This window comes from Eubalaena glacialis, chromosome 11 (genome assembly GCF_028564815.1).
Source record: "Eubalaena glacialis isolate mEubGla1 chromosome 11, mEubGla1.1.hap2.+ XY, whole genome shotgun sequence".
In the NCBI taxonomy this organism is placed as follows: domain Eukaryota; kingdom Metazoa; phylum Chordata; class Mammalia; order Artiodactyla; family Balaenidae; genus Eubalaena; species Eubalaena glacialis.
The window spans coordinates 39,177,354-39,198,430 of NC_083726.1; the positions used below are offsets into that span (position 1 = coordinate 39,177,354).

Below are 21,077 nucleotides of genomic sequence, written 5' to 3' on the forward strand. Positions count from 1 at the left end.
TATTTCTATGGAATATATTCCCAAGGGCAGAATTTCTGGAACAAAAGAAACATGTACTTTTAACTTTAACAGATACTGCCAGAATAATTTTCTAAAAGTGCCATGATAATTCACATTTTACCATCAATGCATGCAAGTATCTCCAAAATCAATATTTGTAGAAGCTCCTCTTGTTTCATTTCATCTTATAGCTACATACACTAGCTGAGCATCAGTAAGTTGCTTAATCAAACTTCAATTCTCATATTTATAAAATCTTTTAAAAAAGCCTCTCAACAATGCCATAAAATTGGCAGTATTATTTCCATTTTATGCATGAGGAAAATGGCCTTATGCTACATAGCGGTAAGAGGGAACTATCAAGACTGGAACCAAGTCTTTTTGACTTGATCCCTTAGCTCACTCCTCTGAGACATAAGAGCTACGATGACATTAGATGTATAGAAGTTTATTGGGGGAAATATCTATGAGAATAAAGGGGCAGGGAGCAAGGGCAGGTGGCAAGGTCACAGATCACAGGCCTGACACGTGTGAATGGGGAGAAGGAAGGAAGAAAGGATTCAGCAGGAAGGGCCTCAGGTTTCAGGGAGTTCTGAGAAACTTTGAGAGAGGCCACTGGGGAGTCCCCAAGACAAGGTTTCCAGTTAGAGGAATCTGGCATGGGACAGTACTATCCAACTTGGTATTATCTGTCAAATGCAAATTTAATGACACAACTATTAATCCAGTGTCACTCCATGTCATTAACAAAATCATGCATATTACTGGAGAAAAAAATTCATTTCTCTAGGACTGAACCACTGCCCCCAGTACTCATATATCTTCTCTAGATAACTGGTCGTGAGTCTATCCACCCTATGTAAGGCATGGAAAGTCAGAACTAGTCATCTCTACCTGAGGATGACCAAAGTATCTGAAATGGGAAGTTTTACTAAATATAAAGCATCTATTGTTACCTGTATACTGAATATATGAATATGTCTGCCACTAAATAACAAAGAGAAATTAGGATGGTATGAGGTAAGCTCTTCTTTATGAAGTCATTTTCTAAAGTAGCTGATATTTTTTAGACTTTAGGAGTTTGTACATTCCAAGTACATACTTATCAACTAAAAGCAAATAACACAAATAGTATTATAGTTATATAAACTACCCATTGATAAAAAAGTAAAATTTATCCGCTTCATCTTATAGTGATTATTTCTTATTCTTAACAATGCTTGTTTCCAGGCACTGTCCCATGGGTTTTTCAAAGATTACCTCTTTTAATCCTCACAGCAACTTATGAGGTAGGAACTAGTATTATCTCCATTATACAGGCTTATAGGTGTTAAGAAACTTGTCCAAAGTCAAACAGGTATCAATTGGCCAATCCAGAATTCAACCTCAGCAACTTGACTCTAGACTCAGCCTAAAAGCTGGCACTTTTTGATCACTGTGCTGTGCTATGCTTACCAAAGACTGAGAAAAGCTACTTTTTGTTTCAGAGAGAGAAGCATCAGGTGGAATTCTACTAAAGGTCAACACACTTTTTTTTTTTTAAATCTCTCTGCAGGTTTTACACAGGATGTTAGCGAAGTGGCAAAACTGTGTGCATATTTTCAGTCTTGAGAAGGCACCTTGAATGACTGAATGCCCCTGAAGTCCTCTTAATAATCTTTTATGGCTTTTGTGGAATTTGGTGGGGGAGGCAGTCTCCAAATTTTTGTATATTTTCTATGAAAAAAAATCCCTGTCAATAATGAATTGATAGACCTACTTTTATAGTCAGAATCATAAAGTTATTATATGGTAGTTCAGTAAGCACTATTTGATTAACTGAAAAGAATCTGACTTTCAAAATAAATAAAGATCAGTCAAGGAATCTAATTAGAACTAGTCTAGTCATGGGTAATTTAAAGGAGCTTTCTTTTCAATAAAATTTTAAAAACATAAAATACAATTATAAACTTTGTCTCAGAAAAGTTTAAATTTAGCAGAAAAGAAATATAAGATAAATAGCAGTGGGCATTCTCTGTAATTAACATGGTAATTTGAATTATGATTTAGACATTTTAATTATAGCCTGATAAGCATACATTACTTATTACTTAATATATGCTTATTATATGCATATGCATCATTTAAAAGCTTAACTACATCCTTAACTCTAATACAGAATACAAATTATAATTACTCTTTGATTAAGACAATAGTATTTCATGGGAAGGCAGCTCATGTACCTTTAATATCCATGGTTATTCTCATTTGAACCTTTGGCCCTGCACCAGCGCTATTGATCGCATAAACCTAAAACAAAGAAACACACTGTTATTATTTTCAAATTATTGCATATGTGTATGTATAACTGATTATGGTTACATGTCATTTTAAAACGATTGCACTTTTGAAAACAATTCGTATAGTCTGTTAATTATATTTTCTTGCACTCAAATTAACATATGGAGGAAGAACATTAGCAATAAAATAGTTATTACAACTGATATTATGGTACTAAACCCTGAGAACAAAGGCTGAGTGACCTAAACAGCCCTATCATACAGACCAAGAATGATGTGGCTTCAATTTGAACCTTTAGGAGGAAAGAGCAGAAAAGTCACTATGTCTACACTCTCTCTTCATCTACTGGAACATCTGTTCCTTCTCTCTGTAGCTAGGTTAACTCCGGATTTCTTTAAATCCATATTCAAGACGCTCTTTTTTTTCCTTCTCTGAGGTGAAACCCTATTCCTCAGCCTCCCAGTTTTCCTGTATTAAATCATCCCTCTGAAAGTTGGCCTTTATGCCCTGCTTCACCCCTGCCCCAAAGTATCTGACGCTATACCCTGCATAATGCAGCATATACACATAAAGCATTTCTGTTTGTATCTACAGCGGATGATTTACACAAATGTGAATCCTTTCAATTAACTCTGTGCTTAGGAAGCTGCAGACACAGGCTCTTCTTTTATTCACTTTATCTTGCTATGTAAAAGACTGTGTTCTTGGCCAATTTCATTGTATTCAATAAACAGAATTCAGAATATACCTTTATTGGAATTAATAAATTTGTTTCATACATTAGTGACCCACCCTCCACCCCCTGGATAGTTTCAGTAGTATTTTGATTGAATTAAAATAGTAATATACGTGATGTGGTAGGTATACTAAATAAACCAAGCCCATAAAATGTAGCTTAAAAATATCTAAAGGAAATATTTATTGGTGCATGTAATTTTAAAAAGGAAGTATTCAAGGTAAAAAGTGATGTTATGAAGTGCTTAATTGTTTTTATTTCTTTACAATCTAACCTTTAAGTGAGATAATAAAGTTGGGCAGTGCTTCTCAACTTGCAGTGAGCAAAGAAGTCACTTGCAAACCCTGTTAAATGAAGATCTGTAGGTTTTGATTCAGTAGGTTGGGACAGGTGCGAAAGTTACACATTTCTAATAAACTCTCAGGTGTTGAGGACACTATGTTGCACTTTGCAAACAATCAGATTTTTCTTTAAATTATGAATTGGTTGTACTTTATTTCCTGTTTTTTCTTTTATTTGCAAGAGCCAAAACTGTTATAACACTTGCTACCTACCATAACTATTAATATCCTACATAGAAATTACTATTCTTATTACTAATTTTTCAGATAAGGAAACTGAGGCACAGATTTGAGGAAATTGCCCAGAAAGAAACTAGCAGAGCCAGAATTTGAACCTAGGTCAGTTCATTCCCTTAACCACCACCTTCTCTCTAATAGATCTTCTACTACGGGGGTTCATTTAATGGTACGTGCAGCAAGAATCCTAGCAAGTCAGATTATATAATGAGATATAAAGTTTGCGAGGGAAACAACACAGATTATTAATGACAGTTTTCTGATATAAAGAGTTGATAGGAAGATTAGTTATGGAGCTACTTGAATGTATAGGGTGAATTCTATGTTGCTTAAAAGATGATTTTCTGGGCTTCCCTGGTGGTGCAGTGGTTGAGAATCTGCCTGCCAATGCAGGGGACACGGGTTCGAGCCCTGGTTCGGGAAGATCCCACATGCCGCGAAGCAACTAAGCCCATGTGCCACAACTACTGAGCCTGCGCGTCTGGAGCCTGTGCTCCGCAACAAGAGAGGCCGCGATAGTGAGAGGCCCGCGCACCGCGATGAAGAGTGGCCCCGCTTGCCACAACTAGAGAAAGCCCTCGCACAGAAACGAAGACCCAACACAGCCATAAATAAATAAATTTAAAAAAAAAAAGATGATTTTCTGAACTATATGACTGAAAATTCCAAGACATGAAAAAATAGTGAAAGGATGAAACAAATTGTGTATGTGTCTGTGTGTATGTATATGAACTCACATACATATTTACTTTACCAAATGGATAATTTAGAATTAAGATGTAAAATGATATTAGCTTTTAGTAATAGTTGTGTGAAATACATGTGAATTTCAATCACATAGTTATTTCTGACTTTTGCCTTTGAAATTTGTTTTTCCATTTTCCACCTATAATCACACAGAAACAGTTTTTCTTTAGGCAGAATCATCTCATTATATATATCTGCTCTTTAACTTTTATTTATCGATTTTATTTATTTATTTATTTATTTATTTTGGATGCGTTGGGTCTTCATTGCTGCTCGCAGGCTTTCTCTAGTTTCGGCGAGCAGGGGTCACTGCTCTTTAACTTTTAACGTGGATTTTCTTCCTGCTTTATTTCTGGATTTCCACTATAATTGTGCAAACTTTTTTGTTGTTTACATATTTTCACAGGACTTGCTGTATTAAAATAGGAAATCAGCAATTTTGTTTCTCCAAATTTATTTTCAGTTGGCATGTCTTAAGCGATCCCACGAAAAGATAGGAAAAATGTATTACGTACATAAGCTGCAGTATTTTTGAATGCTGAGTTTGTAAATCAACTTTGTAAGATAGGTGAATAATTAAAAGCTATGTATTCTTACACTGATGTTGTATGTACGTCCGCCTTTTAGTCCTTCTAACATTGCAATGACAGATGTGTCCGTTTTCTGGATAATACTGAGGTTGCGAATCTGGACAGCAGTGGGATCATCTTCTCGGTAAACCAAAGCTTGATACACTTGGATATTTCCATTAGGTTGAGAAGGGGGAAGAAATGTTAACTGAAATTTTGTAACTTCATCTGGTATCTTCTGAAATGTCATGTTGTTCGGTGGGTCCTTAGGGACTGAAATGAAATATTTAGCAATTACAATTTTTAAAATATTTGTGTTCATTTTGATGTCCATATAAAACTGATTTGCTTCAAGTTTCTGTTTATAAAGAGTATTACACAGATCATTTAAGCCATTTAATTTTGAAAACAAGCAAAATGGCTGATGCATTATAGAATCATTGACATCTATAAATCACAGAAACCATAACAGTGATCCAATTTACTTGCTTATTTATTTAGCCTTTTATAATATATGTATTTTTATACAGAATGCATTTCTATGATACTCTGAACTTAAAAATAATGTAGACTCACAGGAAGTTGCAAAAATCATACATACAGTCCCCTGTAACCTTCCCCCAGCTTTCCCCAGTGGTGATATCTTATATAACTGTTGTTTAATATCAAACTTGGAAACAGACACTGGTACAATAATGTTGACTATAGACGTTATTCAGTTTTCAACATTTTTCATGCTTTCCTGTATCTGCATGTAGTTCTATGCAATTTAATGCCATGTGTAGGTTCCTGTAACCATCACCAGAAACGAGATACAAAACTATTCCATCACCATAAAGAAATGTCCTCTTGCTCTCCCCTTAGACTTGCACTCCATGCCTCCTCACAACACTAATCAGTCTCCATCTCCATAGTTTTGTCATTTGCAAAAAACAATAGCACAGTGACCTTGAGGTCCATCAGGGTTGTTGTATATATCAATAGTTCATTCTATTTTTATTGCAGAGTAGTGTTCCATTTTATGGATGTACGAGTTTAATTTATAAAAACATTTGGGTGTTTCCAGTTATTTTGTTGTTGTCATTACTACTAAGTCTTCTATTAACATTCATATACAGATACTTGCATGGACATTAAGTTTTCAATTCTCTATGATAATTGCCCAAGAGTGTAATTGGTGGATCATGTGGTAAGTGCATTTAAAAAAAAAATTTTTTTTAACATCTTTATTGGAGTATAATTGCTTTACAATGATGTTAGTTTCTGCTTTATAACAAAGTGAATCAGCTATACATATACATATATCCCCATATATCCTCCCTCTTATGTCTCCCTCCCACCCTCCCTATCCCTCCCCTCTAGGCGGTCACAAAGCACTGAGCTGATCTTGATCTCCCTGTGCTATGTGGCTGCTTCCCACTAGCTATCTATTTTACATTTGGTAGTACATAAAAGATCACCAAACTATTTTTCCATTGTAGCTATACCCTTTTACATTCCCACTAGCAATGTATGAGAGATCTAGTATTTCTGCATCTTTTCCAACATTTGTTATTATCACTACTTTATTAAAAATTATTATTTCATATGTTCTAGTAGATGTATAGTGATATATCACCGTGGTTTCAATTTGCATTTCCCCAATAGCTAATGGTGTTGAAAACCTATGTTATCATGAGTTTATTTGCCAGTCATATTTCCTCTCTGGTAAAATGTCTGTTCACATTGTCAATTTTCTAATTGGATTCTTTTTAAGTGTTGAATTTTAAGATTTCTTTATGTTCTAGATATTCCAGTTTATTTTTGATAAATAAAAGTTATCCTAACATATAACTAGCTAAATATCAATAAATTATTATTTTAAAATGATACACATGAGGATAAAATTATTTATGAATAATTTTATGAAGGACTAGTTTTTGTTGTACTACATAATCAGTGTTCTTTAAATAAATGACTCATTGAATGAACATATCTTATTTTGATCACATTGAAATGGATATTCCATTCTAAATTCTAAGTAAAGAATTTCCATGAAAAGGCTGTTAATATTTGGCTGTCAATGATTCAGATATTCAGATATTGTTGCAAACATCCCTAGAGATAGTGCCCTATGGCAAGCAAAAAATAAGTAAATAAATAACAGTGAGGAAAAAATAAGAGAGAGAAAAGCAAATAAACATGTCATTGTACCAACTATCACAGGATGAAAAAATGCATAGCTGAAATAAAGGCTAAATTGGTTCAACACACATTTTCACAACATTTGCTGTTATACATTTTTATGATACATAAGAAACATATATATTTTTTTCTTTTTATAAGAATTGTTTCTCTTAAATTAGGATAAGCTTTAAAGTTGAATACATGAAAGAATTATCTGAATGCTAGAAAGAATCTTCTATCCTCCAAATATCTTTCGTTTGACATCTAAAATTCTACTCTGAGAGGTTTAGTAGAAATTTATTAAACTATGATATCCTTGGAAGAGTTAGCACATTAGGATTTGCAATCAATGCTTTGTGGTGTGAATGTGAATAAGTTTAGCAGCAACTTGCCTCACAGATAGGTAGGATGGGGGAGAAGTGCAAAAAGTATAATAAGAAAATAAGTACCTGGAATATACATGGCCACAAAATGGAAACAAGCAGAATTTTAGGGTGCTGAGGATAGGATGTACTTTTCAATTTAGAACCGTAAGTTTATAGACAACAGAGTATGTAGCATAATGAAAAGACTAACTAAAAAATATTTTACCTCCTATACTTACCTTACAGATAGCAACAAATAAACTATAGCAACACATCCCTTCATGTGCTCTTTCCAAAGATATATCTGGTGGCAAAGAACATCAGGAGTCTGAAGGAGGATGGAGCAAGCGAGTTCTGGGAAGTTGACTTTCCACATTAAATTCTTATTGGTTACAATCTTATTATTCATTCAGACCCTGTTCATAGGAACTGGAGGAAATCTGTATAGATTCTGACATGTATCAAATAGATTATGTAATAAAACATGTCACTTAACTAAGTGAAGAAAACAGATATGGTAAAACATAACCTGTGTTCTAATTTTGAATTCTAGATGATTTAATAATAGAGTATTATTACTTTAATGTGCATTTAAACCATGGGAGAGAAATAATTAAAATGGAATTTAAGGTGAAGATTTATTGGCTATAGACAGTTGGACAAAATCATCTCTTAGGCAAGGTAACTCAACTTCTGAAATAGTGTTTAAATAAATGCAAAAAAGTACAATTGGTTACCTTATTATGAACTAATTTATTTTTGTATTTACAAGTATTGATTATTCTACATAATTCCACTTTGCCTCAAAAATGTAAATACAAAGCTTTACTTTTGTCAGTCACAGTGAGTCACTGAATTTTAAACTTATATGCTTAAAAAATTTCTTTTAACACATATGCTTTGTAGGGTAAGGTGTGAGAAACTGTAAGAAAGACACCTAACTCAATTTTTAGCATGAAAAATAAACCTTACCTGATTCTAAAGTAGTAACAATCACTTCAGCACTTGACTTTCCTTCCACATGTGCAGCACTAATATTGCCAGTGAATGCAGTGATCACCACGGAATACCTTGTGAATATTTTCAAATCTTCAATTTCTATGGTTTTATTTTCTCCATTTGACTTGATTAAGGAAATATTAAATTCATCACTATCTACCTACAGGAAAAAACAGCTAACAATTAAAGGAAGCAGCACTTGAGATACAAATCACTAAAACATAATAGAATAATAGAAAGCTATGAGTGGTATATTTTTCTAGCCAAGATTTAAAAATTCTTTTATTTACAGTCAGACGGACCTGGGAAATCCAAAGTGCTACTTTAACAGTTTACTAATTACAATTATTTCAACAATTGAAAGTAAAAGAAAAAAGTCTATCACAATTAATCAGAACAAGCAGAAATCATCTCCACAGTCAATGAAATTTATACTCCAATTTTTTTTTAACATCTTTATTGGAGTATAATTGCTTTACAATGGTGTGTTAGTTTCTGCTTTATAACAAAGTGAATCAGCTATACATATACATATATCCCCATATCTCCTCCCTCTTGCGTCTCCCTCCCACCCTCCCTATCCCACCCCTCTAGGTGGTCACAAAGCACTGAGCTGATCTCCCTGGGCTATGCGGCTGCTTCCGACTAGCTAGCTGTTTTACATTTGGTAGTATATATAAGTCCATGCCACTCTCTCACTTTGTCCCAGCTTACCCTTCCCCCTCCCCGTGTCCTCAAGTCCCTTCTCTACTTCTGCATCTTTATTCCTGTCCTGCCCTTATGTTCTTCAGAACTTTTTTTTTTTTTTAGATTCCATATATATGTGTTCGCATACGGTATTTGTTTTTCTCTTTTTGACTTCACTCTGTATGACAGACTCTAGGTCCATCCACCTCACTGCAAATAACTCAATTTTGTTTCCTTTTATGGTTGAGTAATATTCCATTGTATATATGTGTCACATCTTCTTTATGCATTCATCTGTCGACGGACACTTAGGTTGCTCCCATGTCCTGGCTATTGTAAATAGAGCTGCAGTGAACATTGTGGTACACAACTCTTTTTGAATTATGGTTTTCGCAGGGTATATGCCCAGTAGTGGGATTGCTGGGTCATATGGTAGTTCTATTTTCAGTCTTTTAAGGAACCTCCATACTGTTCTCCATAGTGGCTGTATCAATTTACATTCCCACCAACGGTGCAAGAGGGTTCCCTTTTCTCCACACCCTCTCCAGCATTTATTGTACGTAGATTTTTTGATGATGGCCATTCTGACTGGTGTGAGGTGATACCTCATGGTAGTTTTGATTTGCATTTCTCTAATGATTAGTGATGTTGAGCATTCTTTCATGTATTTGTTGGCAATCTGTATATCTTCTTTGGAGAAATGTCTATTTAGGTATTCTGCCCATTTTTGGATTGGGTTGTTTGTTTTTTTGATATTGAGCTGCATGAGCTACTTGTAAATTTTGGAAATTAATCCTTTGTCAGTTGCTTCATTTGCAAATATTTTCTCCCATTCTGAGGGTTGTCTTTTCGTCTTGTTTATGGTTTCCTTTGCTGTGCAAAAAGCTTTAAGTTTCATTAGGTCCCATTTGCTTATTTTTATACTCCAATGTTTTACAGAAGAAAGAATATAGCTTGGTACCCAGACATCAAGGGTTCAAATCCCAACCTGGTCACTTAATAACTCCTGTAGCATTTGATAAGTCATTTATGCTGTCTTACTTTCTGTATATGTAAAATTGGGGTGATAATATCTACTTAAAGTATTTTGATGATTTAGAAAAAACAGATCTGAAGTAGCCAGCACAGAAATTTGCAATTTTTTTTTTTACCATGACCAACAAAAATGAAACACATTTTGCAACATAATTCAGGATGTGTGTGTGTGTATTCTTTATAACTGAAAATTGCTTTTCAGAAATACAACTTCTGAAATGCACTTTGACATTTTCTGCTCCTTTTAATTTTATTCCAATTCATTTTAAAAATGCTGGTCATAATTGAAGTTTGAAAAACTGATCTACACCATGCAAGGCACTAAGTAAGGAATCAATTAACATAGATGTCATAATTATTAAATGTGTACAAATGAGTATGCTTAGGTTTATTAAATATAGTTGTATAATTTATTAAAACATAGTCTGTCTTTGATGGAGAGTCTGGCCTATTCACTGTAGGGATTACACATAGCTAAAGTTTCTAGCACTAAATAGAAGGGCTTTTCCTGAGATGAATAACAGCAAGTTTGAAATCCTATTATGCCTGCTTCTCTCAAGTACTTGAAAGACTTAAAAACAAGTTGGATACACTGTCCTCACTATCAAGTTCATTTTCAACTTGACCCTCTCTCATAACTTTGAAAGATGTTCTTTTGTTTAATATGTTCTTCAAATGCTCTTTTCTAAGAGCCTTTTTAACTAAAAACGATGTTGCTATGAGAAACACAGCAAAAGGCTGAAAAATATCGGATCTGCAAAAAGTCAAACAGATCGAACCAGAGCAGTGGAGGGAGGTGTTCCACTTCTAAAGTGGCAGAAAAATCAATCAGTGTAGGAATCCAATTGATCGGGTGCATGCACCCACTGGTAGAAAGTGTGTATGTATTTAATTAGTTGTCAACATCTAAATATCACATACAAATCGGGCTTTTAAAATTTCCCCTATGACTAGGCTTATATTCATGCTGGGTAACAATTATCTAGAGATGAGTGACAGGTGACTCCTCTAATGGGGCAGGGGTCTCCAATTCCTCACTGAAGCTTCATTGTGACTGTTCCTTGCCTGACTACTATAGCTATTTCAACTCTGATTTTGTAGAGTTGAGCTGAATTCCTCAAGATTCCATAGCAACTTGGTAGCTGAGACAGGATTTACTCCCAGGTCTGTGAAGAGTCCAGACCTCTCTACACAAAGTCATGGGGCATGGTCTTATAAAGTAAAACTAAATTATTCCAATGCCTTCCATTAAAAAATGGATAACAAATAGCAAGTAGTAAAACATGAAATAAATGCATGTGATCTACTATATCTTAAAAAATATACAGTAAAATTCAAAAAGAATGCTGGGCCCTCAAATACAGCATGTGGAAAAATTCATTTTCTTTCTTCACTAAACCTACTATCATTAACTAATATTCGTCCACTCACCCAGGACTGAAACCTCAGATCTTTTTGACCCATCATTTCCCTTCAATCAGTTCCAAATTTGTTTGCTCATATTTGATCATCCATTTATGATGAAATGTCTGCCATTTTTTTTGAAGTATGGTTGTTTTATATACATTGTCAGTAATTAGATTCTGGTTCTATTTTCCTCTCCTTTGCCTGCCCCACCTGCACTCTTCTCCACCTGGTATACCCGCATTTAATTCTTACATCCCAGAACAGAACAAATTTAACCTTCTCTGTGCAGTCTCCTCTATATATTATGTCCCCCATAACAGAAACTTTAATTACTTTGTTAGTTATATTCCAAAAAAGACTGCATACCTCATACTCTACAATTAGCTCTTTATATTCTGGTGTCATTCTCTAGAGTGTGAGCTACTTAGAAGCAGAACTTTGTTTTCCATCTTTGTCTTGGTGAAAGAAGCTACTAAGTATTTGCTAAGTTAAAAAATAAAGGGACCCGACAAACAAAGGGCCACAAAATGCATTAATTTCCAGTAGAATCATCCAGGATGATATCTGAGCTCATATATCTTTATTCAAGATTGTCAATTTTTGCTTAATTTGAGTCTTTTAAGGAAAGAGTTTTATGCCCTTGCGGTTAGTATTTGGCAGAGGCCAGGCTGCAGCATAAGTCCTAAATTCAGTGACATACGTTCTTCTTTGGCCTGCGAGCCAATGACTTTTGAAGGTAGATAGTTATATATTCATGAAATGAGCTGCAGATAAACTCTATAAGGATAATGACCACGTCAGACTTGTTCACTTCTACATACCCAGCATGTACCACAATGCTGGCATTTGAATGTATTTAAAAGTGTGTTGGGAGTTTGGGATTGACATGTACACACTGCTATATTTAAAATAGATAACCAACAAGGACCTACTGCATAGCACAGGGAACTCTGCTCAATATTCTGTAATAACCTAAATGGGATAAGAATTTGAAAAAGAATAGATGCATGTATATATGTATAACTGAATCACTTTGCTGTACACCTGAAACTAACACAACATTGTTAATCAACTATGCTCCAATATAAAAATTAAAAAAATAAAGTGTGTTGAAAGAATGAAGGGAAGAAGGAACAAATGACAACTTAGTTCCAAGAATCCTAGGGAAACTGTGAAGTGTTAGAATCTGTTTGAATTTTTGCTATCTTTGATCCAAAGGTGTTTTGGTGAGCATATATTTCAGTTTGGCAATTTTTATTTGCTTTTTGATGGTTTTTCCTATTTTCCATCACACCACTGTCTACTGGTTTTAGCCACGTCTTAATATTTGAGAAGTTATTTATCATCTCTGTGCCTCAGTTCCCCTTTATGCAAAATGAAGATGATAATATTTACATCAAAATGTTATTAGATAAGATATGATAATACAATGCATATGAAGAGCTAATATGTAACTGAAATAAGCAATTACAATATTAGTTATCTTTCCGTCCTTCTCTCTTTCCCTTGCTCATTTTTAATCTCAGTAAGAATGCTAAGAGAATGAGGTTATAAATCACTTTTTTTAATGTTTTATTTTTCCTTCCTTTAAACACAACCAAATTCCGAGAGAGCTATTTTCCTTAATAAAGTGTCTTTTACTTGATAGAGCACAGCATTAACATTTTATAATTTGCTTTTAATGCTATTCCCAGAGAATCTGTCATTCATGTTGATTATTTTTGGCTAATTATTAACTAAAAATCTTCACAGATATGCTCTAAAAAAGGAACATAAACTGAAGACTGAATGGGAGAACAAATGTACCAATAAACCCTGAAATTTTCTTTTAATCATGACACGTCTTTTGAGACAGAAGTATTTCCTTTAAGAAATAATATAAAGACATAAAAAAATCATAAAAGTTAAACAAGAGATGGATAGAAACAGCAAGAAGGAGAGGAGAATTCACCATGAATTACCTAATTTAATGTGTTAGACGCAACCGTAAGAGACTGCCCATCAGGTCCAGTAAAGCTCAAGCAGGCTGGCAAGGAGATATTTCCAATTCTAACCCTAGATAACAACTCTGCATTATTCACATTGTGCAGCACCCTGTCTTAGGTGAAAGGCTTGACTCTCATGCTTGGGTCTCCTTCTGTCTGGAAGGCTACTCCAATTTGGTGTCTTCAGGGACATCTTATTTAAATGTTTGTATTCCCCAGGATACTATCCTCAGGTTAGTTCTTACAGAAGAGTCTTTACATGTTGTGTAGTTAATCTCATCTACTCATATTATTTCATCTATCATCTAAACACCAACAGTTCCCAAATCTGAAAATACAAACTTCCTCTCCTGAGCTACAGATCCACAAATAATACTGCTAATGGGCTATCTTCATCTGGAGGATTCCCAGGCATCTAGTACTGAATTCATGCCTTTCCTCTACAAATCTGTTCCTCCTCACAATTTTCCAAATCATATATCTTAAAGTCATCCTTGATTATTCTTTTCACTCACCATCCACTGATTTTTTTTCACCAAATCCTGTAGTTTTAAATTACTTTTCATTGTTTTCCTCACTCCATTTCCTCTGTCCTTCTTTTCTTGTCCAGTTTTACTCTTATAGTTTCCTGTCTCCTTGCTTAATTTTGCACCCCCACGACTTCTCTAAAACTATTCTCTACAATGCACCCATACTGATCCTGTAAAACAGAAATCTGTATCCCGACACTGCTTTAGTTCCACAAGTGGCACCCCACTGCCCTTACCATGAAACCCACACTCCATAACATGTTATAAGTCTGCCTCCTGATCTGGCCTCATCTCTCAGCCTTTTCTCCTTTAAAGTTTTGACCGAGGATTCCAGAACTACTTGCTTTTTCCTGAAGGAAGCTAACTTTTCTATTATTCTAACTTCTATTACCATTTCCTTTTCATGTTCTGCTTCAATTATTTTCAAAATTAAGCTCTGATGCTATCTTATTTGGGAGATATTTCTCCTAATGCCTTGTCTGTTCTCCTTTTATGTTTTGAGTTCGTTTTCACTGTATTTTAAACCAATATATTATTATCAACTTAACCTCGTTTATATACATCATCTATACCCTGACGATAAATACAATAATAACCATGGTGACAATACTTTATTTACATTTTTTGAACACTTACTATGCGTCAGGCAATGTTTTAAGTTCTTTAGGCATATTTTCTAATTTAGTCCTCACAAAATCTCTGTACACTGGGTAGTATTATCAATCTTTATTTTACAGATGTGGACACTGAAATGCAAACAAGTTAAGTAAGCTGCCTAACAGAGCTGAGATTAAAATTCAAAGTCTGGTTCCAAAACCTATATTCTTAACCATGCTCTATACTGTCTTTTGTAGAAGGTAAGACATGCCTTACCGATTTGACGTCTATCAAATAGAATGTTGGTCCAGTAATGACAGCAGGTTCACTCCAGTTGATGTTGATGCTAAAAGGTGATGCTGCTACTACATACACATTTTCAGGAGGACCATCTGGAGCTATGAAAATAGAAAAAAATCAATTACCTTGCTACATTTAAGCTAGTATTTGCCACAATACGATAATAGAAAAGACCGTAAAAAAGGATAATCATGATGAATTAATTATACATAAATTTATAGTTCACAGCGTGCTAAAAGGCACTGGCAAATCAAACGATGAATTACTTTCAAAATAATTACTATGCATAAAGAACTTCCATATGAGAAATTAATGGTCATAAATACATGATTTTTAAACTTGAAATAACAGTTTGAAAAGAAAGCATTACTATTGCTAAAATAAATCTTTGAACAAATCAATATTTTATTTTAATATAGCTTAACAATGTTGTTTTAGGAAAACTTGCAGAAACTAAACATATTTGACTACAGAAAAGTGGAACTGGTTCAAGTGAATTATATTTAAAATGTATTGTCTTACAAATGTATCAATAAATTGGGTTGGTTTATTGTTTTCACTGAGGGGGTAGCATAGGAAACAGGTTATACAACTGATCTTAATATTACAAATGTAAACATTTCCTGAGTCCATTATGATTCCAAACAAATTCTTTAATTTGTCTTACTTTTATTATTGTTGTCTTTCCTCAAGAGTGCAAAACAAGAAATAATATTTTAAGGAACTGACTGATGAAAACCTGTGTTGAAATTTCAATTTGTGAAACTACTAGTAATTAGAAGAGTTTTCAGTATGTTAAGAAGGATTTAGTCACAGTTACTTTGACATAGACATTGACCTAGAAACACTGTTTACACATCCCTGTCCTAGCACGGCCCCTCGTCAATTCCAGGGATATTAAATATTGGGAGATGAGTATTTCCCAGCATTTCTGATTTTTAAATCCACATGAACAAACATTACTGAACAATATCATTCCTTAGATCCTGAGAAGGGGTAAAGAAGAAGAGAAAATATTCATTTCCTCAAATTTATAACAGCAACAAGTTGTATGATCTTGGTCAGACAATAAAATTTCTGGACCTCAGTTTCCTCTTCATATGCATATTTCACAGTGTTTTAGAAAGAACTGCGAACACAAAATGTGTGAAAGTAGCCCATTAGTTTAGTGTTTGGCCCTTTTTGTAAATTAATACAAAATATTATAACAAAGGGCAAAGTAAAGATAAGAACTAATCAGAAATACAAATAATCTACTATGAGAGGGCAAAGACAAAGTGGTGAGTACAGTTGGGCGGGGAGTCAAGGTAAAGTTGCAGAGAGGAGCTGGGGATTGAATAGACTTTGAAACATGAGAAGGATTTCAATAATCAGAAGGGCAGGTTTGGGGGCACTTCTTTGCTAAGAAGGTCATAAGCAAAGCCACAAAGATATAAACAATGGGATCCACAGGCAGAATATTATTTCTGCAGAATGGCTTTCTTATGCTTGTTAATCTTATGCTTATGCTTATTATTTTATAATTGAAAAATGTAACTCTAGGAAGGGGTCCACACACTTCACCAGACTGTCCAAGGAATGCATGGTACAAAAAAAAAAAATCAGAATCCCTAAATTTAAGGAATAGAGATATCACAGAAAGACCAACATTAATGGAGGGATAGGGTAGGGAACAAGCCTCAAGCAGTCATTTGGGAACTAAGTTAGGGAGCACTCGATTATCTTAAAGCGTTTGAAGTTCATTCTTTAAACAATGGGATGTCACTGAAAGTTCTGAAAAGGGAAGTATTTTTCTAATGATTTAGGAAGAAATCTGATGCAGCTATGAAAAAGATATGTGCTCTGAAGCAATGAGTCCAGATAGGCTATTTCCAAAAAGCCAGGTGAGATCTGATGAGACCCAAAAGTAGAAGAGTGACAGTAGGTAGAGATAGGAGGAGATGAATCCCAGAGCCCTTAGAAAATCTAATAAAAAGTACTTAAGGGCAGATGAGATGTGAAATAGAGGATGTAGTAAAAGCTAACTCATGTATTAATACTGGGAGAGTATTGCTAGAATTCACAACAACAGCACGTTCAGGAACAGACACTAGTTTTGGTAGGGATAAGACTATGGCAGGAGATGATAAATTTGGTCTGTACTCATTAAGTCTGAGATACTCACAAGGATTCAGATGCCTGCCTGGCAATTGGAAAGATGAGCCTAGAACCAGGGAGACAGGACCAAGATGGAGAAGGGTTTTTAAAAATTTTCAGATAATTCCTTACAAATTGGGATAGTATAAATATGGCAAGTATATCTGGTTCAAGTGAGTCACAGGCTCTGAAGAAAGACAAAAGTTTTATTTCAACATCAGGTAGCTATTTAAGATGCTAATAGTAGTGACAATCTTTGAACTATGAATGAGTTATTGGTACTTAGAACATTTCCAAGAGAGATGATATTATATGTTTTGGAATTTGGGAGCCCAGCTCAGCCCATAAAAGTATTTTTTAATAGCAGCATTGAAATAATTTAAAGAAGTACTCAAATGTTACCACAGAGGACTCTAGGAAATACGTATAAGAACGTTTCTGTGGGAAAATGCTTTTGGGGTGACAAACATATCCTTCCTACTTGTACCTTTTCTGAACTTTGTGCAATACTCTGAACATTGACTCAGAGATCCAGTCTATATGGCATCCAGGGGAGAGAGTGAGGGGGGGATGCTCCTGGATTCAGAGGTGTAATAAGCTGAGAGGTGTTAATAATAATGACAGAATTAGGCACATGATTTCTCTGGTGACTAATGTAGAGAGATCATGGAATCTCAGCACTTAAACACACCCTGCATGTCCTGAGATCTTCAGTCTTATTCTAACTTTAGGATCCTAGATTTAGGAAAACTGCCTCAAATTGTAGCATAATTCATTTAGATAACTGTACACATAACAAATGAGAGCTATAGGAGGTCTCCTGCCACCAGCATAATTGTTTTTGGATGCCCTCACAGAATAATGCACTCCATATTCAAAAGTGGCAACTCTCTTTCCTTCCCAAGCTGGATATTCCTTAGAAATAAGGAGTGGATAGGCTTCAGGATTAGGTACACCATTACTGATCATCATTATATACTTTCCTCATGGAGAAATCGCTCTGAAAAATGTAAGATGTTTTGTGGGTTTCAATGGCCTGTCTCCTGCCTTTGACTCTGTAAAAGGGGATGGGCTAGAAGCTAAGTAAAGCTTTATTAAGGTGGCTATTGATTAATATTTTAATTATTTATCCTTTATTAATGTTTTTGCAAAACCTGCCTTCTAGCTCTGTATGGACCATTGTGGAGAGGATGAATTTTCTGACAGGCTGCACGTTTCAAGTGGTATGAGACAGGAAAATATTTTAGCCTACCTTTTCCTTTATTTCTACCAAAATGTTCTGTTGGCTTTTAGGTGAAATTTATGCATTTATCCAACCAATATTTATTGAGCATCTTCTATGCACCAGGGACTGGGAAGACACCAAGCTTATAGAAGTGATCAAGGTAGCTGTGGACCTATCCATATAGAGCTTCTAGTATGTACCCACTCTTCTTCACTCAGCAACTGTTTATTGAACACCTACTCAAGGCAGGCATTTTTGAGGTGCTGGGAATAGAGAAGAAAACCAAAGATACAAAGATCATGGAACCACTATTTCAGTGGAGGGAGACAAATAATATATAAGTATATTATAAAAATTTATATAAATTAATATATAACATACAAATAAATGATATACTATGTTAGGAAGTGATATGTACCATGACAAAAAAAATGAAGCAGAGTAATTGGGATGGGAATGTGGATAGGAGTTACTATTTTAAAAAATATGGTGGTCAGGCTATGCCTCTCTAAACAGGTGACATTTAAACAAAGATTTGAAGGAGGTGCGGGAGCATGGGAATGTTTGAAGAAGGAGTGCCACAGGGAGAAGAATGGCCAGTGCAAAGGCCCTGAGACAGGACTGTGCCTGGTGTGTTCTAGGAATAACAGGGACTCCAGTGAGGCTGCAGCCAAATAAGTCAGAATGTGAGTCAGACAGGAAATGAGGCCAGATTGTGTAGGACCTTTAATGCCGCGGCTAAGGTCTTTTAAGAACTGCTGTCATAGACAAAAAAGACAAATGCCACAGTTTAATAAACTAATATCATGAACTAGAAGGAGCCTCTATAGATTCTGGTGCTTGGTATCTAACTCATGCCAAGAAGATGGGCCAAAATTCATTATATCAAAAGAAGACAGATTATCTCCGGAATGTTATTCTTATACCTCTATAACATATATAAACTCGATGGCTGTCGGGATTACACTTTTAAACCTAACTCATTCTAGCAGGCAGGCAAGGTGGTGCATTACTGTTGCCCAGATAACATGGACAGCTTACTGAGAATTTTCTGTGATAAGAAAGCCGATGAGATTTTTCTGTGACTAGGTTGATGGTAGCTTGTTTTTACAAATATTTTCTGGAAATATTCTTCTATGTTTGTGTCTTCTCTGCTCTGTAGTCGGGATCTTTGGGGTCTCAAATGAGGACAGATCCAAAACCATTTCCCAAGGAAAACCTTGGCTAGTCTTGCAAACATGTCTGTAGACCAGCTCAGAAAGCAGTATGATGCCTTGCTTCAACTTCTCGTCTTTCATAGTAAAATGTCAACCCTGCAATCATTCCTTTAATACCAGCAATCAAAGCCCTCATCAGGGAGTGTCTGCTACCCCAAGCAGAGCTGACAGAAAAATGACATTCAAAGATCATTCATGGTACATACTAACCACTTGAACTACTAAATATTTTAAGTTCTATGCACTAATCAATCATTATAAAAAGGCAAGGTATTTCGCCCCTCGCTGAGCTGTGCTTTAATTCTTGAACTTTCCTAAAGTGTTTTTTTCTTTCTTTTTTAAGAAACAATCACTCTCAATAACATTTGCATTTTCAGTATACTTGATAAAATTGCCTATTTTGTTACACAAGTGTTCCCTGTGTTAAATCCTTTATGAAATATTTCTCTTAGAACATATTATATTAATCTATATTCTTGAAGAATTATAATATGATGGAATAAGAACTCCTAAATCGGAAATAAAAAAAAGTAAACACATACCTAACTAAACTGATACGAATATATTATATGCACATAATATATAACTGAATATATATTTCTTCTGTGTAAAGAAATGAAAGATAAACATTTGATTAACTCACGGATATTTTAAGAGAAATATTTAGAACACCAAATGCTCAAAGTATACTATAAAATAGTATCTAATTATTTTAATACTGTCCAAATATTATAGTGTACTTTTAAGCAAATAACATTTTCAAGTTTCTTTTATGCAATTTTCTCTTGGAATTTATCAAAATTCCAAAAATGCATAATAAAATAATTCAGTATTATTTTTTCCTTTTATTCCAGTGTGTAGTAAACTATTATTGGAGTTACATAAGGGGGAACGCAAAATTACAATTATGAATGTCAACAATCAAAATAAAGGAAGCTTAAAGCAGTAAAGGTATGGGGAATTGAAAATATGCCAGTTTAAAAGCTTAGTAATACATAAGCATCTTTGGGAGACTTTGTTTGTCTCTCCATAAACTGTCACATTCTGATTTAGGATTGTTTGTGAAATGAATCTAGTCAGTAGTAGGCCAAGATATCACTATACCCTTTCTCTTATAAATCACAGCAATTTACTCAGTAGGAATGATCTATCCTTATTCTCTCATTCCCCATAATCCAATCACTTCCTCTCATAAGCACTTTTCCCCTGGTTTTCGCAATAATGCATTTTCTGTAACTAACAACCATCATTTCCTGATTATCATGCTTCTATCCTTGCACAGGAATGTGGGTCTTATGTGGGTCAGGGTCATCTTTCCCATCCATCTGTGTCCCCGTGCTAAGTGTGTTAGCTGAAAGGTGAGTCTGGATAGACCATCATTATGCCTAGTACATATAAAAGTTTGAATGCCCCCAAGTCTATGACACTTTGATTAAGAACCATCAAATTTTGGTGTGTCTAATACTACACTTTCAGAATAAGCACATTCAAAGAGTTATTAGAAACTTTGCCTTCTGC

The 21,077-nt window shown here is 34.7% G+C and overlaps 1 protein-coding gene across 9 annotated transcripts in view; it reads right to left on the reverse strand.

Annotated features, from left to right (window-relative positions):
• Positions 1-21,077, reverse strand: part of PTPRQ (protein tyrosine phosphatase receptor type Q) — a 258,054-nt gene that overhangs the window by 58,573 nt on the left and 178,404 nt on the right. For all 9 annotated transcript variants that reach the window (XM_061204869.1, XM_061204868.1, XM_061204865.1 and 6 more), the window contains 4 exons: positions 14,958-15,079; positions 8,414-8,600; positions 4,939-5,183; positions 2,223-2,289 (listed from right to left, as the gene is read on the reverse strand). In XM_061204869.1, the coding sequence (XP_061060852.1) occupies positions 2,223-2,289; positions 4,939-5,183; positions 8,414-8,600; positions 14,958-15,079 (621 nt within the window). The remainder of the gene's footprint in view (positions 1-2,222; positions 2,290-4,938; positions 5,184-8,413; positions 8,601-14,957; positions 15,080-21,077) is intronic.